Source organism: Nyctereutes procyonoides, unplaced genomic scaffold (assembly GCF_905146905.1).
Source record: "Nyctereutes procyonoides isolate TBG_1078 unplaced genomic scaffold, NYPRO_anot_genome, whole genome shotgun sequence".
NCBI lineage: Eukaryota > Metazoa > Chordata > Mammalia > Carnivora > Canidae > Nyctereutes > Nyctereutes procyonoides.
Genome location: NW_026575047.1, coordinates 40,903,667 through 40,931,309, shown reverse-complemented (window position 1 = coordinate 40,931,309; position 27,643 = coordinate 40,903,667). Strand labels below are relative to the sequence as shown.

General features: G+C 41.1%; 1 protein-coding gene across 1 annotated transcript in view; it reads right to left on the bottom strand.

The window, feature by feature from the left end:
• Window positions 1–718: 718 nt before the first annotated feature.
• NTRK3 (neurotrophic receptor tyrosine kinase 3) overlaps window positions 719–27,643 on the bottom strand; it is a 377,133-nt gene continuing 350,208 nt past the window's right edge. Inside the window, exons 17-18 of the mRNA XM_055326704.1 lie at window positions 5,511–5,669; window positions 719–2,265 (exon numbers count right to left, since the gene is read on the bottom strand). Of these exons, the coding sequence (XP_055182679.1) occupies window positions 2,080–2,265; window positions 5,511–5,669 (345 nt within the window). The 3' untranslated portion in view covers window positions 719–2,079. The remainder of the gene's footprint in view (window positions 2,266–5,510; window positions 5,670–27,643) is intronic.

Below are 27,643 nucleotides of genomic sequence, written 5' to 3'. Positions count from 1 at the left end.
GACGTGGTCAATCCACCTAGCTCTCCTCGAAAGTCCTCAGGGATGGGAACCCAGCACAATGCCAAACCCACATCAAACCCTGGTTCCCCTCCCACCCAGCTGAGCAGCCTCACTGATCCCTGACTCCCAACCAAGGCCAACAGTCCAAACACAGCTCTTTTCTATTTGAATAAAAACATTTGTTTGGAAAAAAAAAAAAAAAAAAAAAGCAAAACCACAAATAGAGGACTTAGTCCTAAACCCCATAGAGATGCCCACACTGAAGCTGACCGGGCTGCTCAAGCTGCTCCAGCCCCTCAGGCTGACAGGGCAGTGTGCCAGTCAGAGGCCCCCTGGAGGCCCCCAGGGGCAAAGGCCAGTCTATTAGGTAGCTCTGTGCTTGGGGTGAGATGGACGGGCCAGTGAGCTGAGAGGGCCCTGTCCTCTCTCCAGCAGGAGGGCTCCGTGGGGGCCAGGCCATTGCCTTCCAGGGGCATTTCATTGTCACGTGTCAGGGAGGCCCAGGGATCTGCCCTTGTTACAGCCCTTGACAGCAGGGCTAGGACTGCAGCCCAGAAGCCTCCTTCTCTCTCGCTGGTCAGGGCTCCATCCTCATTAAGATGCCAAGCCTGTGGCTGTGGCCAGGCAGTGGACACCTCCCAGAGAGGCCCCGGCCCCTCCCCCACCCCCAGCCCACAAAAGCGATTTTTCAGCCCCTGAGTGTTCACAGCAAGCTCAAAGGCAGATGCATCAATCCTTCCAGGGGCTGGAAACGTGAGGAGAATGCCAAGGGGCCGGTGCAGGCACCAAATAGATTCTCCGCTGCCAGCTCCTGCCCACTCCACGGCCTTGCTCCCTGAAATAAGCACTGCCCCCCACTCTCACTAGACCTGGCTTCCCTCCCTGGCAGTGAGGTTTACCTGGGACTTGCAAGAGGCCCAGGAAGTGGGGGCTAAGGATCTAGGGTGGGCAGGATGAGAAACAGGATACAGGGGGCACACCTTATAATGACCTACAAGGAACAAAGTCTCCTGCTATTGGAACCCTGCTGTGTCCACATTCACAAGCAACATGGGGAATATTCCCTATGCCCCCAAACTCCCCCAAAGGCCTGAATGTGGGAGGTGGGGCCAAGGAGTCTTTCCAGTGAGGAAAAGATGGAGGCAGTGCCTTGATAGGGAGGGTTCAAATTTCACTTTTTCTTCTGTGGTTAAGCCCAGAACGTCCAGTTCTTGAAGTTCAGAGAAAGATGACACATCTCTTTCAAACTGAGGAAGGAACTTGAGCATGGTTTACACCCAAGACGGATGTGGTCCATTGTCATCATGGTTTTGTGGTCTTGTTGGTTGTTCAGTGTTTAGTGGTAGGTGCCCTCATTGACTTCCAAAAGCATCAGGACTCTACTTTCTAGAATGGGCAAATTGGAGAATTGTCTTGAAGTGGAGGAAAGGGGAAGGCATGGAGCAATACTCAGGGGAGACATGAGGGATTCCAGAGCCCCTGGGCCGATGTTACTTCCTGCTGCATCCTGAGTGCAGTGGATGAGGTCTGCCCATGCACCTGTGCAGCCCTCAGGAACGGAGGAGGGGTACCACACAGGTGCAGGGCATCACCTGCACAGCGGTGATTTGCCCTCCAGCCCAGTGCCTCCTGTCCCAGCATGAAGACGGTCTCTGCGTCATCACGGTCTTCCGCCCCAGAAAAGCCGGAGCCAAAGAACCACGGGCTCCAGCTTCGGTCAAAGGGAACTTCCATTTGCGTTCATAACACTTAAGATTTTCTGAGTTGTTGTTACAGTCTTACGGTTTCTGTATCAGCAGTTTCTCTCTGTATTAGAGAATGTATCTCTCTGTGGATATAGATAGATAGATAGTTAGATATATATATAAATATATATATATATATATATTTGCCAAACTGCCTTACAGGTTTTTTTCTTTCATTTTTTTCAGTGTTGTATATGTAGCAGGCACTTGAGTTTATGAAGATGTTTGCTTCAGTCAGGATGGAAGAAAGGAGTGTGAGGTGGACGAGGGGGGGTGTGAGGCCAGGAGAGAGGAGGCAACAGAGTATGCATCCGTGACCACTAGCCACCGACCACTAGCCGAGGATGTCCAGGTAGATGGGGGCGGCTTTCCCCAAAGCATGGAGGACTTTGTAAATCTCCTTGATGTTCAGCCGCTGCTGGGGCTCCCTCTGCCAGCACCCCAGCATGACGTCGTACACCTCTTTAGGGCAGACTCGGGGCCGCTCCAGCACCCGGCCTTGGGTGATGCACTCGATGACCTGAAAAAAATGAGGAGAACAAGGACATTACAACCACAGACCCCCGGGCCCTGTGGCTCACACTCAGCAGTAGGCAACGACTTTATGGAGGAGCTTCTGTGCAGAGCCGGGGTGTCCACCTGCACAGGCAGAAGGCTGGCTGGAGACAGCACTGAGTCTCTCATTTGTCCCAGGCAGGCTGCTCTCTGGCCATGCTCACCACTGCCCTTTGCACCCCACCTCTAGAGCCAGGCCTTCATGGATTCCCACACACACTCCTCCCTATACTTGACTCTTCCTCTCTAGTCCTGTATCTTATCTGGATGCACTCATTGCTACTTGGCAGTGGGGATTGGCATCTCACCTGTCCCTCCCCTCTTATGAGCCTGGGTGACTTTGAAACCCCCTTGAAGGAACTCTACACCATCCGGTCTCTCCATGCCTCCCTTCCCTCCCACCCCCAGCCTCTATACATAGCACCAAGCTTACATCTAACTCTAAGCTGCCATGCCGTTCCCTTTCTTAGTGAGGCACCTCCTCCCTTGCTCTTTGCACTAACCCAAGCATTTGGCTTCTGTTAAAGTCCTTCACACCAGGACTACTGCTTGATTCGCCACTGCCCAGCTGGTGACCAGCACAAGCCAGTGAACCTGACAGGGCCTCAACAGCCTCACCCAGAAGATGGGGATCAAATGCATGCCTTGACTACCTCCTGAGTAGTCGTAAGGTCCCAAGAAAGCCAAGAGCATAAAGCGTGGCCCAACATACCACAGGGGAGGTGCTAAGGAGGAGTAGGAAGAAAACAGCCTATGGCTAGGCCAGCCCCAGCTGGCCATGTAAGGACCAAGCCTGGAATTTGTGGTTCATTTCCAATTTTCAAAAGCACTTCTTTGTTGACATCGAATATGTGACTTTTCAAGTTTTCATCTTCCTCATCTTGGATTGCTTTTTAACTTCTCTCTAACTCTATCACTGTCAAACCTTGGGCAACTTACCCCAAACTCCAGTTTCCTTGCTCGGAGATAGGTTGTAATGACAGACTACACAGAATCATCTCCAGTCGAATGCCTCTGGTAGCTCTGCCCTCACTAGACTGTGTTCAGCTGGGCAAGAGAAGTGCCTTTTATCTCCTTTATCTCTCCATGCTGCTCCCAACAGCGCCTTGTCTGGGACATTGTCTTATGCCACACTGACCCTAAGACAGCTTGTCAGACCTCCACTATGTCAGCACTTTCCTGGTCCTATTCACCCCAGGGTCGGCACCACCCCATGAGGCTCATTTCTGTGCCAGCCCGATAGGTCTCTAGCTGCTCATATGCTCCATTCTTATTAGAGCCCTGTTTCCACAGTCCATTACCTTCACCTCCACACAAAGGGACCCAGCTCAAACTGCAGCAGCTGTTAATGCTGTGATCAAAAGCGCTCGGTAGTGTCTCTTTCAGTGTGGGGCTTGCTGGGTTGTCAACTTCCATAAAGAAACCCATGATCAGTGGCTGCCAGTACCTGGCTGCCCTGAGGTGTGGAGTGGGACAGGTGGCTAGAACCAGAAAACCCACCTTAAAGGCCAATGTCTCACCAAATTGTGTTAGAAATTATCAGAAACGCCATGTTGGCTATGAAAAGCTAGCTTAGTATCCAGGGCTGACCTTCTGCTGACACCAATAGTACCCTCAGTCCAGATCCCCTCTTTACTGGGGCCACCAAACTACAGGGAGGCTGTGTTCAGAATGTGTGTGCTTGTGTGCACCCATGTTTGTGCATGTGAGTGTGTATGTTTGCGTTTACCACTAATCACACACCCCAAGAAAACACCAACAACTTTTTAAAAAATACTGCAATAAGTGTGTTCTGATACATGCTTTTTTTTTTTTTTTTAAAAAAAAGCTCATTAAAATGTTTTGTCCTATTTTGGGAAATGTGGTCAAGACTCATTCAGCTTGTGATTGATGAGATATTACAGATTTAAAGAAATGCCTTCTTTTTAGTCTCTGAAACTCACTGCTTAGAGCACAAGAAAGCAAAGATGAACACAGCTTCCACAAAGATATGTTCTCAAAATTCAGATAAAATTGCAATATTAAAAGGCCCTTGCATTCATGTTTTTGTATAAAACAAAAAACCATAAGAATAATCACAATCCAAAAAAAAAATTAAAAAAAAAAAAAAGGGATCCCTGGGTGGCGCAGCGGTTTAGCGCCTGCCTTTGGCCCAGGGCGCGACCCTGGAGACCCGGGATCGAATCCCACGTCGGGCTCCCGGTGTATGGAGCCTGCTTCTCCCTCTGCCTGTGTCTCTGCCTCTCTCTCTCTCACTGTGTGCCTATCATAAATAAATAAAACAAAAAAAAAATTAAAAAAAAAAAAAAGAATAATCACAATCTCTTATAGGTCTGCTAGGTTGGGAATCTGAGTCTGTTACTGTCTATTAACTATACTGTATTCTCCAGGGAACATGAGTCTGGTCCAGACATAAATGAGAACCATTCTGACTGGCTTTGGGGGCAAGAGTCCTGTGACCATGGCCCACGTTTTCTCCACGCCACAGAAGCTCCCATCTGAGTCTCTGGCCAGTCATCTCCAGAACCCCAAGCAGTTCCCTTTCCTTTGCCCTAAATCTCAACAGGTATTCATGTGGAAAGTACTGAGCTATTAATACAGCTCAAGTGCTTAGAAGAGCATCTGGTACTAAATGTTAACTATTGTTAAAATTTGATGACTGGTGTTTTTATTATTATCACTATAAATCAAAATTATAAAAACATATAATATGTTTATTATTATTATACTTACTATTATGAACTCTTTTATTCCTGGAAGTCCACACACAGCTCTATCAATAATGCAAAATTTGCTTTCCCAGTCCACCAATCCTTCACATCCCTGGGCCTGGCAGGCCTAAAACCTCTGGGAATCCAGATAATTTGGGTGTTTCCACAAGATGGCACAATTGAAAAGCTCAGAGTTGTTCTTTGTTTTATTTTCTGTCTTAGTGAAACATTTGTGATTTTTAAGTGTAACAGAACAAACAGAACCATGACTTGCATCTCAATTTAGACATCTGATTTCATGCTCTCTTGACAATTATACCACACTTCCTACAGCTCTAATTTTTTTCCTAAGAAGCTCTCCCCTCTTGCTTATACCTATATTTGCCCTGCTAGCTCCAAATACCATCTAATGTTTTGTATACCATGTCTAAATCCTGGCCTGAGATGACTCCTATCAGCCTTCCCCAAAATCGAGGTTCCCATCTACCCCCTTCAGTACCTCTGTGTTTGAAAGCTGGAACCATGGCTGCTTTCCATAGGTGAAGATCTCCCAAAGGATCACCCCGAAGCTCCACACATCGCTCTCCGTAGTGAACTTTCGGTACATGATGCTTTCAGGGGGCATCCAACGGATGGGGAGCATGGTGTGTCCTCCCACCTAAAAGGGATCAAGACAGAGGCACACACAGAGTGACCAGATGGCCAGAATCACTCATTACCTGTCTGTACTCTTCAAAAGTAGATGCACTCTTGATGCCTCTTTTTGTAAAAGAGCCACAATTTGATGCAACTTGTGTCAGAGGCTCAGTGGAGGTACTGACATCCAAGATCTATAATAATGGAGGCAGCTAGAGTGGCAATTAGAGATAATCCCTAAGGGAAAGTAGGTTTCTTAGTATAAAGATCACAAGATGATTTAGGGTAGGAGAGGTTTTAGAATCCAGTACTATAGTGAACCTAACCTTCAAAGAAGGTCCAGAGGGAAGTCAGCAGAATCACTGAGGTATTTGCAAACATCAGGTTAAACTCCTTGGCCAAGGTGGTTAAAGCACAGTATTATTCAAGTGCATCTAATCTGTAGAACTATGAGGTTACCTTCTGACTATCCTAAATTTCTCACTGTAACTTATGTCTCGGTGTTTCAAGTGAAGGGGACAGGTTAGTCTCAAATGTAGGGAAGACCACATGCTAATAAGAAATTGAGTGGACCAAAAGAGAATTTACGACAGTTCTTAGTAACATCTCAAAGGCCAGTGAGAAAATTCTTTTAAAATAGCCTAAGGGGACCTATCTGTAGGTCTACACATCTGACAGTCAAGGACAAGAGGAAGTGTTTGACATTCAGGATACCCTTTCCTGAGAAAACATTAGGGAAATCCTGACTAGCCCAGCAGGCTAGAGGTATTAGCATAAGTGGAAGACAACTCACAGCATGGTTTAAAACTCAGGAACTCGCTGCATCATTAGTAAACAGAACATCAGAAATGGAAACTTTTGGCTAATAAAGAGAATTTTCTCTTAGAAAAGTGCTTGCCATTGATAGAGCTCTCTACAATTGTCCTGATGAACTATTAATTAGAAGTTCTCTCTGGTGGGTCAGGTGGAGGGATGATAATAATGAACACTTAAAAAAGAATGACTTATTGGAAAATGGGCAATATTATTTCTAAAAAGGAAAATGATGCTTGCCTTATCCACTTGAAATATTTTAGAAGATAAATGATGATAAGGATGTGGAGAAACTGTTTTCAACCTGAGATAATCAAGACAGCTCTGTGTCATGTGTAAAGACAAATGGAGGGGTTTCTTTCAGATAAGCAAAGACTCAGAAAGTATACCACTCACAGCTTTTCAGAAAATAAAGGAGCAAAAACTAATTCAGGATTACTCCAGAAAAACAGAAAAAAAGAACCTAAAATAGACAATGACTTGGAACATAACAAATAATGTAGAGCATATAAGTCACAAAAATGCAATTTAAATCTAAATAGTGGTTGCTAATTTGGTAGTAAAATGTAATACCATTACTAATAAAGTCTTCCTGTAAAATAGAGACATAAAGTAAATAATAATACTAATAATGCTAAGAGTACTACCACTGCTATTATTAACACTACTTATCTGGAATGAAACCTTCAGATAATTTCAACCATAAGTGCATAGAAGAGTAGGAAGAGAAATCATTAAATGCCTGGCAAAGGCTTTGTCTTTTAGGGACAGGAAGGGAGTTTACAGACAGTCATCAATTGTTGATTACAACAGTTTCAATTTTAATTTGCTTACTAAAATCTTGAAGTGCCTCCTAGGAGAATAGAAACAGTACATATAGCTTCCAAACCAGTATTTAGAAAAGAGAACCAAAAATCTCTAGCCAATGCCAAAAAGATGACAAAGAAGAGGAATGGGATAATGGTGTTGAAGGTACAATATGAAAAAGAAGTTCAAATAATATTTTTGTATATAATTTATATCTTTTATACAAAGAAAATAATATCTTTATATATAACATCTTTGTAATAATTTGTATATAGCATAGATACTATATACAAATGGGTTATACTGCTTCTTAAATAAAAGAAAATTTGTTAAAAAAATCAAGATGTAGGGGAACCCTGGGTGGCTCAGTGGTTTAGTGCCTGCCTTTGGCCCAGGGCGTGATCCTGGAGTCTCAGGATCGAGTTCCACATCAGGCTCCCTGCATGAAGCCTGCTTCTCCCTCTGCCTGTGTCTCTGCCTCTCTCTTTCTCTCTCTCTCTCTGTGTGTCTCTTATGAATAAATAAATAAAATCTTTAAAAAAATCAAGATGTATGTTGTTTAGAAAAGACATGTAGACAAAAGGAACAGAAAATATTCAAAATGAAAGAAGGCATAAATACAATAAAGGGGAAAATGAATATGTATTTTGATATATACAATATATAATTAAATGTATAATATTGAATATATAAAACATTGAAAATTAAATACATGTGGAAAAAATTAGAATGCCAAGAATTAAAAGGAGAAAAAATAATTTACATCATATTTCAAGATGGCAAAATTCACCATTATGATAGTGATAAATTATTAGGCTCCAAGTAACATAGCAATAAAAATATACGAAGAATAAAAATAGGGTATAAACCAAAGGAAACTGACAAAACCATCATTATAATGAAAAATCAAAAATCAAAACACTTCTTTCACATATCAAGAAGACAAGATAAATGAAGATATATATACATATATATGCATATATATTAAAGATTTTATTTATTTATGAGAGACACAGAGAGAGAGAGAGAGAGAGAGAGAGAGAGAGGCAGAGACACAGGCAGAGGGAGAAGCAGGCTCCATGCAGGGAGCCTGACATGGGATTCGATCCCAGGTCTCCAGGATCAGGCCCTGGGCTGAAGGCGGCACTGAACCGCTGAGCCACTGGGGCTGCCCATATTTTAAAGATACAGATAATAAGTTTTAATTAATAGATATGAGTATTGTGATTGTGTGTCTTTCAACCTCCCTAAAAAGTTGAATATTATTTCCAATTATATGAAACAATTTATAAAACCAATCGCATATTATACCTCAAATGAAAGCTTAAATGGCAAAAGAAAAAACACAGTAAACATAAAATAAAAATGAAAAACATTTTCTGTGCCCAATAGAAATCCACAATAAAAGAATAATTTTTTAAAAGTTTCTCTTTGGGCAATTAAAAAACTTGATAAAAGAAAATTTGAAAATTAAATGTAAAAATTATTATGATAATAATTAAATTTGTATTCTTCAAAGTATATGAAATATAGCTAAAGTAATTTTTTAAATTATAACATGTAAGCACTTATTTTTAAAATAGTTAATAAACTAAAATGTGATTCAACAAAAAAGGTAGTAAAGACCTACATGCCAATAGAAAGAAAGAGGAAATAAATGATAAAGATAAAATGAGGAATTGATATAAAAGAAAACAAAGCAAAACAACCAAAAGGGAAAAAATTTTAAAAGGAGACCATATCTACACAATTAATTGGTAGTTCTTTAAAAGTAATATAACCCAGGATCCCTGGGTGGCGCAGCGGTTTAGCACCTGCCTTTGGCCTGGGGCAATCCTGGAGACCCGGGATCGAATCCCATGTTGGGCTCCCTGCTTCTCCCTCTGCCTATGTCTCTGCCTCTCTCTCTCTCTTTCTCTCTGTGTGTGTGACTATCATAAATAAGTAAAAATTTAAAAAAAGTAATATAACCCTTTGACAAGGTTAATAAGACAGAGAAGACAAGTGAAAAATGTTAAAAATATTATGACAAGAAATTTAGAAATAGAGATGCCATAATTGATTTAGTAGAAAAAAATTTTAAAAAGAGAAGTAGAAAATTCAAACACACACAAAAATTTCAATTGTAGTAAAAATTCTGTACGTTAAAAAAGTACAAGGCCAGATGATTTGGGGGGGGGGTAAGTTTCCCTTAAATTTTTTATCCTATTTATACTTTTCCAAAACAAAAAATAAAAAAAGTTAGAAACTTTCCCAACTGACTTTCTGTGACTTGAATATTTCTGATGATAAAATCAGTCAAACATAGCATATAGCCTTAAATACATGAGTATAGTTATAGATATTTTATCTATATATGCATAAAATTATGTTATGAATAGAGCCTCCAAATATGAATAAAATATAATTATATTGAATCAGCAAAGTATTACAAGAATTCCATATTATAACTCAGTAAGATTTATAATAGAAATGCAAGAATGCCTTGGCCTTAAGAAATCTACTGTTTAACTCACTAAATTAAAAGATAAAAGAAGAAAATCCATCGTTTCAAAAGATGCCAAAAATTTCCATAACATTTTCCTGATTAAATGCCCAAATTCATTAGTAATAGAAGGTAACTTCCTTTATTTAATGCACTGAATATTATATGTGCTGATAAAACTTTAGAAGCATAGAAAAGTATCTTCTATCACTGATTTAACACAGTGAGGTTAATATTGTTGAGGTGGTCCTAGCCAATTCAATAAAACAAAGGTAAAACGTAGGTAGAAACATTAAAAAGGAAAAGTAAAAAACCATTGCATGCATATATTTAAGACTTATTCAGGGTATTTAACTAAAATTAGCAATTAGAATCATTATATGATTTAGTAAGCCACCCAGATATAAAATGAGCCTGCAGGGATCCCTGGGTGGCGCAGCGGTTTGGCACCTGCCTTTGGCCCAGGGCGCGATCCTGGAGACCCGGGATCGAATCCCACGTCAGGCTCCCGGTGCATGGAGCCTGCTTCTCCCTCTGCCTGTGTCTCTGCCTCTCTCTCTCTCTGTATGACTATCGTAAATAAATAAATAAATAAATAAATAAATAAATAAATAAATAAAAATGAGCCTACAAATATCAAACTATCCTCATACACCAGTAGTAGCAAACTCAGTGGAAAATAAAATTTTTTGTATAACAGCAACAAAAAGTTTCAATTCCTAGGCATAAACCTTAGCAGAAAATGTACAAGGTCTATCTAAAGAAAAGTATTGAAAAACATAAAAGATCTTCATATATGGAAAGAAATGTCATTTCCTTGAATAGGAAGACTTGATGTCATAAATCTCTTATTCCTCCCTCAAATTAGTCTGCAAATTCAACACAATCTAAATGAAAACCCCAATGGAATGATGTATGGAAATTGACAGGATGGTACCAAAATTTGTCTAGAAGAATAAATACTTGATAAAAACGAAGATATATTTGAAATAGAACAACAGGGGAGATTTTTTGGATTGCAAAACATATTACCAAACTACAGGAATGAACACAGTGTGTTATTGGCATAGATATAGACAAATTTCATTAATCAATGGAACAAAATAGAGTCCAGAGGCAGACCCATGTATAATATTGGAATTTAATATATGAAATGATGGGTTAGTAATCAAAGTGTTGGGACAATGAACTATTCATTTGAAAAGTACACTTAGATACCTACCTCACACCATATACAAAAATCATTTCCAGATGGATTAAAGAGCTAAACATAAAAACAAAACAATAATAATATTAGAAGAAAACTTAAGAAAAGTATCTGTATAACTCAGGAGAAGAAGGCCTTCCTAAATAAGACACATGTTCCAGAAGCCATAAAGGATAGGATTTAGCAATACAATTTGTAAAAACCAAACACTTTTTGCATGTACAAAATATAAAATAAGTATAGCTAAAAGACAAATGACAGAGGGAATATATGCAATATATGTAACAAAGAATTAAAATCCATATATTATAAAGTGTTCCTTTAAATTAGTTTTAAAAAAGTAACCCAACCAAAAAAAAAAAAAATTAGTCCAGGATAAGAGTAGATGATCCACAAAAGGGCTACAAATGAGCACAAACAGATGAAGGAATGCCAATTAAAACAACAGAGACACATTGTTGAACATTATCAAGGGAGAATTGAAAAGATTGATACTATCTAATGCTTGAAAAGGTACGAGGATAGAGTCAATCTAGGTGTCACTGCTAAGAGGTGGAGCCTTATCTGCAGGCAGCTTGGCAGAGTCTGTCCACACTAAAGGTGTTGAGTGCCTTTTAACTTAGTAATTTTACTTCGAGGAGTAAAAATTAGAAAATATTTTCTCCTATAAGCAAAAATAACTAGTTGAAGGGCATGTTTATTTCATTGTTTTTAAGGGCAACAATTTGTCTGTCATTATACATATATTTGTAGTGGAGTGGTTAAAAGGAATATAGTAGAGTATGTGTAGTGATATGTAAATAGGTCTAGGATACATTAAATGAAAACAGGGAATATATGCAATATATGTAACAAAGAATTAAAATCCATAATATAAAGTGTTCCTTTAAATTAGTTTTAAAAAAGCAAAAAAGTGATATGTAATAGGTCTAGGATACATTAAATGAAAACACAAGACATTAAAAATATATATATTAAGCATTCCTATTCATGTAAAAATGTATATACATAAGCAAGTATATTAAAAGGAATAACTCATAAGTCTGTAAATGCATCAAAAAGATCCAGAAACAGAGCCATTAAACTAATGTTTCCTCTAGAGAAGGAAGTGAGAGTTAGCACTAACCAAAGAGAAAAATCTCACTTTTTACTATTTGTATTTCTATGCTGTTTATAATCTCATCATGATCATGTATCACATTTGAAACGTTTAAAAACTATAAAAGGAAAAAGTAAACCGGTGGGCCTAATTTATGTAAGTTCTGCATCAAAAGGTGATGTTTTGTAAAGAAAGATTATGTTTGTGATAGAATTTTGTAGAATAGCTTATTTGACCTGGTTTCTTGGTGAAAAAAAAATAAAAAACCAGGAACACAGAATCATTCTTCTTGATGAAAAAATTTAAGTCATGGATTCCTCCAAACTAATGCTAGTGTTTGCTTTATTTAATGGTTTTATACACAATCCAAAAGAGATGTTCCAGACTGAAATCTCCAAATTTATAGAGAGGGAGTAATTCAAATGTGTTGGTATAAACTTTGATGATCCTAAGTGTTTGGGAATAAAAGTATTAGAAGGGTATTAACTGGCTGCAGGGATCCCACTAAGAAAAATTTTATCAAGATTTTCACCACCAAAGCGGGTAAAATTTATCAGGCATTCCTCTGGAAGGGAACTAAAATATTTCAAGAGGCTAGTAACAAAATACAAAGAGAGTCAGAAGCCCTGGATTGTGATGTGACCTTAGACAATCACTCAACCTCTTTGAGTTTCAATTTTCTCACCTGCAACACAGGAATCACGCAATGCCCCTGCTTAAGTGAGATGAGGTATGTAAAATCCCACTGAGTATCGTTAGACGCAAAAGTATATACATAAAGTGCAATGACTATTCACTGTGTGTGTGACCTACATGTTCACGGGCAGCATAACAAACCAAATTTCTTGGTTTCTATATTCCCCATCAAGACCCACCTAGCCTACACAAATTTTCCTCCAGGAAAAAAATTACATCCTTCTCCCACTTTGGAGAGATCTAGTCTGAAAAAGGTAGTGGTTAAGGCCTTTGCTAGCAAAAAATATTGACAAATAGTCCCTTGGGAAAACCTAACCAGGCAAGCAATGGGCTGACATAATAATCTTCCTAAGAATAATACCAATTAATTTACACTGAGTACCAGCCACACCCCTCATGTAATTCCATCCTATATAATAGGATTCCCTATTATCCCCATTGCACAGATGAAAATAAGGTAACTAGCTGAGGCACTACCTGAGAAATACTAGCTGATGATCCAAATTCTCAAGTTACATTAAAAAATGTGAAGGCTGAGCTTAGAAACAGGAAACATATAGGAATAAGGCAAAGATTCCAAAAAATTATTCTGGAAAGAAAAGAAGTACCTAGAGATCCTTGGATTACACTACCTTGGAGGATACCTTCCACCACCTGTATTATCATGGATCTCCATATTGTCAGCATGATCATCCACTGTAACATCCTCTTTCACCTAAGGCCCTACAAGGCACTGATGATTACTGCCCAGACCCGCTATTTCATTAGTGGCAACAAAAGGGTGGCATTTGACTTCTAGCATGCCCTCTGCATGTACTAGCTGGAAATCTATAAGTAAAAAAGTTCCTCATTAACTATTTGGTTATACTGATAACACTTCTATAGGAAATGCTTGATTCTCTCCCTTTATTCATGAGTGCTCAGAATAATGAATTTATTCTCCAGCATTCTCCGAAGATGAGGTTTGGTTTGGTTATGAGAAGCATTATTGACTCCCGTATGGACGTATTTATGTGTGTGTGTGGTGGGGAGATGTAGCCAGGTATGTCTTTTAACACATTGAAGTGTTTCAATTTATTGTAATTGCTCTTGTCGATGCTTACTGTTCCATGTTTGGCCAAGGACGGCCCTTAAAGTTGGTGCCTCTCACGTATTCCCAGTAGTCCTTGATAGCATCCTTGCTTCTGACATGAAAAAATATTATAGGCTCATCTCGTACATTTGTTGCTCCCACCCTTTCTGGGGCCCTGGGCAGGCATTTCTCTAAAGATCCCTGGATCCTTTGGGTGGACAATGGAATTTAGACACTACACTATGGATGACAGTTGTGTTCATTGCTATTGAGTTGGTCATTATTTCTAGGTGTTTATAATAGAAGTAGCCAGGAAAAACTTTTCTCTTAAAAGAAAATACATCATGAGTTCATATTGATTTTTCCAACTCAAATTTAGGATAACGGAGCTTTTACTTAACTTCTTTGATTTTATATCAGTATTTTTTCTTATTCTGAAAATCTTGATTCCTATATTAGTAATATCACTATTTGCTTTATCCTAATATACGTTTATAAAATACATATAATATACTTAATACACAGCTAGGCTTATGTGTTTCATGTTGCTTTTTATTTTTAAGAACTGGTTTGATTCTACAAATTTAAATGTGAAAACTGTCCCATAGTTTTAAAGTCAAAAACAAACAAAAAAAGTACACGAAATCCAAGTGTGATACCATCTAGGTCTACTCTTCCCACTCTGATTTCCTCCTTCCTTATAGATAACCATTTTTTTCTTTAATTTGACTTTAGTTTATTTTTCTATTGCTTTTAACATAAGAAAATACAGATTATATTCATTTTCTTCATTCTCTCAGATAAAAAGTAACATACCATACCTGTTGTGTACTTTGCATTTTCTTGCTTCTCATAGCTAAACAGGACTCCACTGAGCATGATCATAACCATGGTTGATCCAGCCAGACTCCCATTGATAAGACTTGGGTGTTTCCACCCTTTTGTTATTGTCAGTAGGGAGGATGCCCTTCTTACATATAACTCAGGTGATTCTTCACCCCATAAAGAATAAGAGTCTAGAATTCCCATTGAGTGTAACAGGGACTCAGACTGCAGATGAAATGGTTCCAATATGGAATCCATATAACTTTGGAGACACATGAAGTTTTTCCAGTGGGCACCCAGGCAAGGATAGCTTTGAAGATTTCACGAATCCTAAACTCCGATTATGGATTTTTTTTCTAACATTGACTGAGCACCCACTGTGGCCCAGCAACCTCCTCTCCCAATGGTGCCTGTGCACATGCGCGCACGCGCACACACACACACACACACACACACACACACCTGCCACTCTCAGTAGTTTCCAATTCTTTTCAAACAGTTGAAGGGGAGAGACCTAAAAGAATGATCAGCTAAGAGGAGATTGAAAAGAAATTTTTGTAAGAGGCTAGTATGAGATCTTAGGCAAATAGCCAGACAATAGTTCAAAGAATTGAGTCATATTGTGATATCAAAACTCCTGCCTTCTCATCTATTTATTTAGTGTAAATAACATTTTTCAGTTCTTATATTTAATATAAATAAAAAACAGGAATAGAATTGATTCTGAACTTTCCTTACTTTAGCAATAAATGATATTCATTATGGACTAATGGAAAAATATAAAAGATGAATTTCCAAAAATATCATACTCCTTATCTTTCATATTCATTGAAGTTGTGATAAATATGCATTATTTTTATCTGCTGCCTACTTCTGTGTATTGCTAATAATTGTAATGATAACTCAATCCCAAAACTCTTACCATCTAGAAACTAATGGTTATCAGACATTAAAAATTAAATTTAAATCTTCATATGTATTTTTGTCACACTAAATTATGACAGAGAGCCCAATAAAAGGCTTTCATGCATAAAAATATAATACATAGGGATAAAATTTGGTAGGGTAACTGGAATGAAAACATAAATTCAGGAAGAAAAAGGAGGCATGTAAAACTGACTGTTTAAGCACTTGTTCATGTGTTTAAAAGATGATGTATCAAATTGCTCTGGTATTTAAAGTTCATTAGATACATTACAGGAGTGATGTATTTTTTAATGCCAATATTTACAGTATCCTGGAAATGACATCATTTGCAACTCTTTAAAATTACATTGACGATTTTATACAGCAACTTAAAAACGTGCAGGTGGCATGAATAGGTGATTTTTCAAAGTTCTTTTAGTAGCATCAAGGTTTGAAGACCACAGGTCCAGGGACTGTGCCCCTGGTGGTGTGAAATTTGGAGTCTTGTCTCTCTGTCTCAATTCTATGTTCCTCAAGGCAGTATCCCATCCATCCCCGTCAGCAGTATAAGGGGAGGGGATGCAAAAGGTGGGAAGCAAGAGAAGCAGCCTCACCTCTAGCCAGAGGTGCCTACCTAAAATCCCCAAATGCCACTTCACTAAGTCTAGCCCTTGTTCCCTACCCTGCCCTGGGGACCAGGAGTAAATGGGGACTGAATGTGTAGAAGCTGAAGGAAGATCTCAGGCCCTAGTTCCCATGGAGGCAGGATGCCCAGCTGCACAGAGTTCTTCCTGGGGTGGGGTGCAGGTCCCACCGCCCACCTCCCCACAGCCGCCTCTCTCCTCCTGTGTCTCTTGAACAAAGCACTATCTTGCTCTTTTCCACAGAGAGACACTCATTCCCCTGCAGGCACAGGGATCCCACTGCTCTGGGTTAAAGAGGAACTCTGAGCTCTAGAAGGCCTTGGGGTCTCTGCATCTAATTACACAGGAAAAGAAGCAGCTGGTGGGTTGCAAAGACCACACTTCTCCTAGAAGTTCAAAACAGCTATGCTCATGCAACTCTGACAAGGTATAAAGGAGACAAAGTGACCCATATATCCAGATAAAGAAACCACAGCCCAGCAAAGGTGAGCAAACATAGATTCACAGGGTGTGGTATTTCTGGAACGAACAGAAGGATTCAAGCTACCTCCATAATCACTAACCTGCACAGGCCAAGTCGAAATCCATTAAAGTCCGTGAGAAGGGCAGTAGCTTTCTGAAGAGTTGTAAAAGCTTTGCAATGCATGTTAACAGCCAAATAGCTTAATCATAAAGATCACCATTTATCGTAGATGTCATTTTTTAATTTGATTTTAGTCTTTCTTGATTGCATGTCTTAGCACAAAGAAGAATCTCCATGTGCATTAAGAAAAAAGAAAAATCTTAGCATGTGCTTTCTCCAACCCCTGGAAATTCTCCTGGTTTCCCTCATGCCTCAGTGGCTCTGCCTCTTACCCTCTGCTCTGCATGTCCAAGAGAATCCTCAGCCAAGGCTGGTAGTCACCTTGGACATGCCCTCAGCAGCAGCCCAGCAGCCACTACTACAATCTTAAGAATCATTGCCACTCTTGTTTAGGGTTTTCACACACATAGGCTGCACACAAGGATTAGCTACATCTAGCACACAAATACATACACCCATCTATCCTGAAGGAGAATGAACATATGTGCATGCCATTGTGCATGCAGGCGGGTACAATCATAAATATAAACACAGGCCTGCCAACCATGCCCTGATCACATGACGTTGGTGAAATCTCCCTTGGACACCTCCTGAAATAAATGACCTAAATGTAGGAGGAAAGGCACAAAGTCCTGCTCGAATGTATCCTGTCTCCAAGGCAGCAAAAATAAGTGGTTTCACTCTAAATCAGTGGATTTACTCTGTTGATAGTTTCAAAACTTCAGAATGGCATGACTGTCCTTTCAGGAATTAACCCTTCTCACTGCCTGCTTCCCCAGCCTAATAGCTGTGCTCTCCTAATAGCTCCTCCCCTACACATGCGGGAGGCTGCCAAATGGCAGTCTGTCCTTCCAGATTGTCCCCTCTTCTATCTACCCTCCTCCTGTCCCTGATCCCCTCTCCCTTCATTTTTGCCACTTGGCTATTTTGAATTACAGACACTGTATTTGCAACCAGCCTTTCACCTCTTTGCCCAGCCCCACTGGCCCACTCCCCAGGCATGTCACTTTGGTGTGAGGGTCTATATTCCTTCCAGGGTGCTCTTTGGGAGACCAGAGCTATCCCGTAACTGTACCTACTCCATCTCGCCAAATCCAAAACTCATCAGAATCCATGGCTCCAAAGGAGAGATTCAATGTTGAAGTTGTAGCTCAGGAACATACAAAGTCTGGAAAGGCCCTGGAAATTACCTAGCCTGCCTCCAGGCATGAAAAGCTTGCCTGGAAGAGAGACAGTGACTTGCCCAAGGTCACTAAGAACAGTAAATGAAATGAAAGTCCCATGGAGTCTTGTTCTTGTTTTCAATGTAAATGTATTCCTGGAGCAAAGCATATATACATACAGGCATACAAATCAAAAATATATGGACTGAGTCTTAAGAAGATTACATTTCAGTTCTATGGCTTCTTTCTTTCCACCCTGTTGTGTTTAGACTTTGGGTCACCAAAGAACTCTGTTCCCCCAGTGGTGTGGGTAATGCCTTAGAGATGTATTGGTTTGAATATTCATCTGAATTAAACCTACAATATGCATGTGCACAGTTACAGATGCATGTCTGTCCGTGACTTTACCCCAGTTATAGAAATTCCATGGATGAAACACTTAAATTAACATGAGACACTGAAATTTTCTATAGTGATGTCAGACTTCTGACTTCATAAGGCAGGATTTTTGCCTTCTTTTTAACCACCCCCCTCTTCCTGATATAGCAGGGCATAATAGTATATGTCTTGTAGACACAAAGTGAAGACCTCAGCCCCAGGTCTATGAGGTAGTTGGGATTCTCTGGAGGGAAGGTGCAGAGGAAGCTCACAAAGACATCATTATAGCATGGCTCCCTCTGAGCAGGGCTTTGTGACAGTTTATGCAAAAGGCATCCATTTAGCAGAATCTCAGTGGAATGGCTGTTTCAGACTGAGCCTCTAGCCCCAGGATTAGGAAAAACCCTTGGAGTCTTCCAAAAATACAAGGAGTTTAAGAGCCAAGCTGTTTAGCAGTGTGAGCCTAGAGGATAAATAGGCCCATTGTGATTCTCCCCAACTCTCTTACCTAGAACTACATCTGCCAGAAGCAAGTTCTCAGATGGAAGCCCTAGGAACACATACTTTCTATAACTTCCCTTTTTGTTTTCCCCTTTCTAAATCCTGTCTAAATGCTGGCACTCATTCTGAGACCTTACTGTCCTTTATTGCCCTCAAGCAATGTCTGTTATATATATATATATATCAGACAGTGCAAGTCCAAAGATGTAGGTTGAAAAATAACTTGGCCTTATTTTCTTTTACAAATGCCTACATGTGGAGCCTCCTGGCTGCACTCAAATCTTCCAGTGGAAACAAACCATAGTGATGTTGTTAAAAGGGCTCAATGCACTGAACAAAGCTGGAGGTCTCACTTCAGCTCAGATCCATGGATCACACTGGATCTAGACTGATCCATCCAAACCCCAAGTGCTTGCTAAACATTAATAGGTCAAGGAAAATAAAAGAATAAAGCCTTCTTGTGATAAATCTAGATTTTTAATGTACCCTGTTCAGCTCTGGCTGTACTACCAAGGTTTTGATTTAGACTTACAGTTATTTAGCAAACATAAGAAAATCTCTTTCACACGAGATTGGCTTTGTTCAATATTTAATGCCAAAAAAAATCTAAAAATATGATAACTGATATCAAAAATGTGTGTACAGGATAAGGAAACAGACAATCTGAAGGAACAAAGGGGGTAATGTATAACCTAGCCAATGCCTTTCACTAGCTAAGCAACTTTAGGGAACTTATTTAACCTCTGGAAGACTCAGATGTGTAAAATAATAAACCACATAGAATGTGTTCAGAAATTCAGCGAGATATTAAATGAAACAGCAGCATGCAGGTTTTTCTTACACATGCACATATGTGTATGTAGCATCTTCCAAAACACTAATTTCTCAGTGTTTATGTTTATCGGGTAGCACTTCTGTTTTTCCAGAAACTTGGACATTTGGTCCAGTGACCCTCACCACAATGAGACACGATTCCTGAATTACGGAGAAGGAAATCAGCTCAGGGATGGAATGTCAGCAAGTCCATGGTAAGCAGAAGCCAAGTTTGAAGTCAATCCCTTGCCATATTCCAAATCCTTCTCCTTATGGGTTTTGTGGGTTTAAGACAATTTCACCTACTAGAAACAAGTTTCCAAGATCAGCATGGCTGCCAATTCCAATCCTTGAACTATTTGGCTATTTACAAAATCAGGGTTTAGACACCCAGGAAGAGCAGCTAATGCAAGTCTCAGAGTAGACAAGCCTGGGCTGGTTAGCATATTTTATGGACAGAGTTCAATGACTTCATTTCCTTTGTGTTAAGCCTCATGGCAAGGAAAAGAAGGAAAAACAAGATGATTTGAATTTAAAAAGCGAAAAATAAGACAGAATCTTTTTCCTCAAAAGGCAGGCTGAGCTGTAAATTGTCTCCTCCAGCCATCTTCTCAGCGACATTAGTAACAAAAAATACTTCCTATTGATTGAATACCCATTGTCCTTAAAATGACAGCACTGGATGCCTTAATCGTGATCCTAGTTTTATGACATCATCTTCCAATCCTGAGCCTTCTGTCTGAGCACAGTAGTGACCAGAGCTGACTTGGACCAATGGCACTCCGAGAGAAGGAGCAATTCCAATAAGTGACAACATATTCTCACTGGTTAGCCAGTGAGGTCTCATCTCTAAATGAGTTCAGGCCAGGTGCCCACCTCTTAGCTTTGGATGAGAAGCTGGACTGCTGGCTTTCTTAATTGAAAACTTTTTTTCTAATTCCGAGACCCCAACAGGTTGGCACACTTGACCTGCCACTTGTAAGTGTGTGATGCAGACTGTGTGCTTCGATCATGGGAGAACCTGCTTACACAACCACTCCCAGGGCCCTAAATCAGCTGCCCTAGAAGCAGATGGCTTGATACTGCCTCCATTTGCTATTCTTGGTCTTCATTTACCTCAGAGAGACTTTGAGAAGCCTGACTAATGAAAGACAGTTTATAAAGTATAGTCAGTAGTATGAAATGACTCTTGACAGTGTTCACATAGAGCATTATTTCCTACAATGACAAGGATTTCTGTCCTGGGCCAACATCTGTCACTCTGAGGGGCTGCTTCTTAACTGTGTCTAAGAGAGGTTTTGCTGGCTGCAGCCTCCCCACATTCCCATTGTGAGTGTGACGTGGTTTGTGTATCTCTCATCTCTGTGGGCCACAGGTTGGAATGAGGCAGGTAGCTAGCTGTGTGTCCGGGCTGGTGGAGAGGTAATCCAAGGCAAAGCCTTAAGCCTCTGTCAAGACTGCGCCCTGCACACTCCACTCAATGCAAGGACAAGATGTCCTATGAGAAAAGCTGGTGGGTGCAGAAATAGGTCCTTCTAATGGGAACAGAAGGCAGCCCACCCCTAAGCAGATCTTACAGTAGGGGCACAATGGCATCTTGATACACAGACAAACACACAGCTACAAATTCATAGCCATGTCACTTCAGGAAATCTGTTAAACCTTTCTGAGCCTCAGTTTCTCCATCTATTGAACATCAATGACTATCTACCCCTAAAATGACCACGAGGATTGAAAAAAGCAAGCTATGTAAAGCATTTAGCATAGCACCTGGAATGCAGCAAGCCTCAATATATGTTACCAAGGTTCCAGGAGCAACACTTGCTATGGCAGGGCTGGAGAACAGTTTTCTTATATTTGCAAGAAGCATTCTCTATAAGGAAATGGGTTTTAAATCTCTGTGTGTGCAAGTATATGGGGGTATCTGGTGGTAGTCAACACTGAGGCTGGATTAGGAAGTAAATTTCAAGTATCCTTGGCTATAGCTCTTTCAATGTAGGCTTACCCCGAGGAAAGAGAAGTCTCTTCTGGTTTTGCACTGTGATAATAAACAAACTAGACCCTTGCCCCCTTCCTGCTCCCTCCTTGCACCTGCCCTGTGCCCTTTATGAAGCATTCACATCCCTGAGTTATAGTGCTCAGAGCAGGTTGAACGGATCAGCCAAAAAGGCACGGCTGTAGCTAGAGGTAAAATCCACAACTTCCAAACCACTCCAAATTAATCATTCTAGCTGGAGGGAGTCTCGGGCCTTTGGGCCCCCCTTTTGTTTTATTAACTGCCAACTGAAAATGCCAGAAGTAGCTGGGGAAGAAGCGCAAAATGGAGGACAGGGAACACTTTGCATATTTTAATTACTTAAGTAAACAATACTTATCGTTACAGAAACCTACCATCGAAGGCTACATCCCCAGGCAAAGGAAAGCTGGAAAAGCATCATGGGACAAGACATAAAAAAATATGCAACTCCTTCCACTAGAGGCTGCCTTACCTAGCTTCTCAGAGCTGAAGCCAAGCTTCCTGTCCACCCACTAACTAGCTGCTAGAGCAGTTCCTACTAGAACAAGGAGAAGCAAACGCTAAGCGTCTTTTCACACACCCAACTTTCTGGAGAATTGAATGCACCTCTACACCCATGGAAAATGGGATTCTTCTTTGAGTCATGAAATAAGACCCTTTAATTCTGAATGAAGTTCACTCGGCACCCAGGAGGAAAGAGCTCTGAGATTATTTGCTAGATCTTTGGCAGGACCTGGCCACTGCTTATTTGAAACAGTGGATAAAATCCTCCACCTTCACTTAAAGGTAGGGGTTCAACTTAGAAAAAATGATGGGATCACATTCTTAAGGCAGCCTGCAGATGGGTGACATCAGCAGTGAAGTGTGAACTGCAAAGTGGTTAATAAACATAAGTTAGTACCACTATTCTTTTTACACATCACAGATTCCTAGGTATCCCTTCCCCTGAGTAATTCTAGGAAAGGGGTATTAATTAAGCCAGCCACACAACCCATACAGTGCCTAGAAAAGCCTCAAAGCATCCTAGGAGAGAGAAAGCTGGAAGCAAGATCTGCCACCATGGACGATGGTGGAAAGAGCACTAGACTGAGACTCAGTCTGGTGCTTTGGCACCTTCTGCCTCCTCCTTCTCTCACATTCACATCTGTAATAATTACATGGCTGGTGCAGAGGGTTGCTAAGATTCTTCTCCATTCAAAAATTGCCTGAGGTTGTCTGAAGCCAAATGTTCTTATCTGAATCTATATACCACGAGCACCAAACAAAAGCTCATCTCAACGCCCTCCCCAACGTTGGCAGCCTGACTTTCCAGAGTGGCGTGTGTATGCATGTACATGCGTGCTTGTGTGCATGTGTGCATGTATGAGTGTGTGTCTGTGTGTGTGTGTGTTGCAGGCAGGCCAATGAGAGCAATGGGCCAGAACTTAGAAGCTCCAGGGGCCTGACGTAGGTTTACATCATACCACCTGGCTCATCCCTGGGCCCCTGTGTCTCATCTATAAAACTGGTAGGGTGAGGAAAAGGGCTGGGCTAGCTGGCCCTTAGGTATCATCTAGTTCCAAAGTACTATGATTCCATGAAGCAGAGACTGGATAACCTCTGGATGCCCCTCCCAGTGCTAGAAGGTTAGAGCTCTGAGACCTGCAAGTTTCACACAGCCCGCTACTCTACAACTGGGTCCCAGAATGCCTCTTTGCAGCAAAGGGTGTGAGCCAAGGGTAGTCTCAGATGAAAGGCATGGAAGAGCTGTCCCTCCACACAGCATCTGGCATCCCAAGCCATAACCTGAGGCATGCAGCTGTGAGCAGCTCCTTCTCCCTTTATAAACAAGCCCTACCTCTTGGCTTCTCCTTCAAGGTCAAAAGGCAAGGGAAGGCTGCTCTGAGGATGAACCCAGGAGAAAGTCTTAAATGCTAAGCCAGTAATCACAGTTAGGCGGTTTTTTCAAAGGCATTCCTTCCTACTCTATTATACACATTCATGTCTCCAAAAGCATAGACGGAGGATTAGAGTAGGTGGACTTCTAGTTTTCAGGCTAATGAAATTGAAGAATCTTTCTCAAGGTCACCTGGTGGGTCCCCAAGAGATGGAGCTAGGCTAAGTCTGGAGTAGGTAATCCTAAAAGTTGAGTCTTCATCTTGATTTATCATAACAGGTAGAAAAAGATGCTTTCAGTATTCCAAGGCTGCGGCTAGTAGTGGAAGCCTTGTCTCAGGGATACAGAACTCACTGAGTGTCTAAACTATGCCAGGAGCTGTGCTAAATGAATTAAAAGGCACTGCTACTTTTCAGTCCTCCCAATGTGCCTTGGCTATGGAAATTACTATTATCAACAGCATTGCACAGATGAAGGAAGAAAGGGGGCAAGCAACGCATGTGAGTTCAAAAGGCTGAAGAGTGGAAGATCCAAGCCTCACGCCTAAATTAGTCTGATTCCAAAACCGATGTTCTTCTGCACCACCTAGTCAGAGTTCTTATCCACATCCAAATTGAAGGAAGACTCGCTGGGATGTTTTAAAGCAGATAAATTGATGGGTTGGAGTGGCAGATTTTGGAAAATGTGATAGAATCCTAGAACTTTATTTCTATAAAAAACACCCATAAAAGCTGAAGAGGGATTTTTTTCATTTAGAAATAGCTAAATCTGCAGATGTAATGAACTAAGACAGGAGCCTACATCAGCCCGGAGAGCACCCATCAAAATGACACAAGAAAACACTGTATGCTCCTCATAGACAGACTGGAAAAAGCAGTCAGCCATAGGCTTTGCTTCCTTTGTCCTTCTTTTGCAGCTTTTCTTAGCATAATGTCTGGCCCAACTTAGAAATGACACTGATCATTTCATGCCTGGTCAGTGGGGCTCCCAATGGCAAGGCATCTCCAGTGAAGACAAGTTTTTGTCACTGAACATCTAGATCCCAGATCACTTACTCAACTGCTCAACCAGCATTTATCATCATTATTTCCAAAAATGTATTAGCCTTGATGGTTTGGAATCTATTTCCCCATTATTGTCTCTTTCCCTGAGATCACTGTCTCAAGCAGAAAAGGGAGAAAACGAGAGAGAGGGAGGGATAGTAGGAAGGTTGAGTGGAGATGAGAGAAAGGAGGGAGAGAGAGCAATGTATGTCAAACCCAGTGATTTAGGCTGGTCTTAGAATTAAGCCACACCAGAAATAAGTCTTAAATCTGGATTCTGTGATTATGAACACAATACATTGCCTTTTTGCTTAAGATAGATTGGATTAGGTTTCTGTCACTTGCAGCTGAAAGAATTTTGATATAACACTGGAAAATTCAACTCTCAATTTAGTTTCTATTCCTAGGAATAAAATGTCTATTTCTAGAAATGAACCTTAAGAGGAAAGACTTGAGAGAGATCCCAGAGGCCCAGAGAGAAACCAGCTGCACAGTAAGGGCAGCCCTACAACATGCCTTCTCTCATCCACAGAATGACCTTTTCTCCTTTCCCACCCTGTATGGTAGCACCCACATACCTGGGTTTCACCAGCCATAAAGCATTGCAAGGACACCACTTACAAACATGTGGCTCTGAGACCAACATTTGTACTGAAAGCTTTCCTTGCATGGCTGCATCCGCCCACAAGCAGGCCTTCTTCAGCCCAGAGCATTGGGCTGGATGTTACATTAGACATCCACTTTCCATTAGGGTTAGCCACAAGTGCCAGGATGGGAGGAGGCAACAAAAATCAGAGGAACCAGCTAATGCTCAAGAGAGGCTCAGCTGACCCAGGCAAAGGAGATAGCGGAACTCATGTGATCTGATCCACCCCCCCGCCCCCCAGCATCCCCAGACAGGAGGTCCTGTCGCAATTCTTCCAGACAAATGGGTTTCTCATGAATCATTTGTCCCAAAAGAATTGCAGAAACAAACAGACTTGACCAATTTTGAAGATAAAGTCCAGAGCAAGGAGTACAGAATCCCATCACAATGACTAGGGAGACTTTCCTAATGAACAGTCTCAAATGGCACATCTAGAATGATTCCCTTCCTTCACTGTACTCTTCCCTCTAAATCCCTCAGCATCTTCACATGAAGACCTGAGCTCCACCTTATTCCAGGAAACTCTCATCCTGCTGTTCTGGGAGCTTGCTCTGATAGAAGACATCTATTTTCAGATCATCAGAGAGCAGAATGTTAAGGGAACTACAAGTTTGAAGATTAATTGCCATTTAAAGGACAGGGTTCCTATCTCTGAATAAATCTCCAGGTGAGAACCCAAAGGACTAGTCTTAGGAACACCAACTGATTTCCCTGAACCTATAAGGACATGAGGTACCACGTAATTAAGAGGCATCTCCCCACAGGACAATGTATTAGGTTCCCTAGCTAATTAGCTAAGAGATGATCTTAGCTATCTTGAATTGCAAGGCTCGGGAAGCAATGGGAAGGTGGGAAATCACAATCTACAACATCAGGGCTGCAAAACTATCAGAGTCCTAGTGTGTGTTAGAACACTCTCCAGCTCATGGACACTTCACTGCAGCCTGATCTACCCTACAACCTCAGTTGTAGCTAAAGCATACCAACACGCAGAGAGGGGTGAAAACATGCATCCAAAGTTCTTGTTGTGTGCTCTGGGCATGCAGAGACAGATAAGTGTTCTCAGGTTCCTCAGCAAAATTGTGCTTATTTGTATGGAGACATACACCCCTGGGCTTCTTGTCTCTAAGCAGGTTTCTAAAGAGGTCTCTGGACTCAGGCATAATTGTGACTATGTGCTCTCACAGACTTCTTTTGAAGGCCTGGGCACTGTCCTTCCAGCTGCAACTAAGACCTTCCTAGGACTATAACAGACCCTATATGTGTGAGTGCATGGTGGGCCTTCTGTAACCAGTGGAAGGAGGGATATCTTTGTCAGCTTGAAATAGAACCAGACTTCTAATCTTTACCCCTGTTCTCAGCTGGGACCCCACAGGGCATGAGTGTAGAACAGAGAAACGAAATGATGTTGAGATGAGTTAATATCTTAGAAGAAAAGGTAGTTTGTTTGCTCATTTGTTTTTGCCAGAAAGTGGACTCAGTGGGATAAGTCAGAGTCCCCATGAAGGCAGATGAATGAGGCTTTGCCCTCTAGCCCTGAGTAGCAAAGTGATGGAGGGAAACGAGACAATAGGCCATAAGCAGTAAAGAACCGTGATTTGATGGAGTAGTCATAATCCAATATTTGGAAGACCACAGTGAGAGACATTCACATGCCTGGAGTATATACCTAAGTGACACTGACATTGCGATGATGAAGAAAACAGAGTAATAACTTCTGTCTACCTATATGACACATATCGTGACACTGAAAGAGACATTGCTTTGACATTCATTGAAACATTTGGATAAATATGTTACAGAGTCCAAGAAAATAACAGCATCACAAGTGGAAATACTCTCCTTTAGTGCAAAAGGAAAACTGGAGAGGGTTATTGACATCACAAGATAATTCTTCACTTTGCTATAGCAGCTCTCTCAGGTGCATATAAATGATGGTTTGCTTGCCATATAACCTTACCAGGAGCTTATGCATAAAATAAGATGCTACCTAAATTTTTTTCTGGGAAGTATATAAATGTTCATTACACATAAATACAAGGTTACACGGTGAGACTGATGTTAAGTATAACCATAAGATATGGTCCAGAGACATCCTGCTTCTTGCTAATAGCAGTCCCAAGACTGGATGTGGTCAGTCTGTGGATTCCACTCACAAAGGCAGGCAGGAAATTTAGGATTCACTTCAAACTCAACTCTTCACTCAAATCCGTGTCAGAAAACCTTTATCCAGCCTCAGACCTCCGCATGCATTTTCCCCACCCCCATTATCTACACAAAGACCCATGCACCGCCCCTCCTTCCAACGTGCGTGAAACCCAGAAACACTGACACACTGAAGTCCAGTTCCACCTCTGCCTGGGATGGGTGCCACAACAGGAAGACTTGCTCTCATGCCCCCCACATCTTCCATGCCTATCCC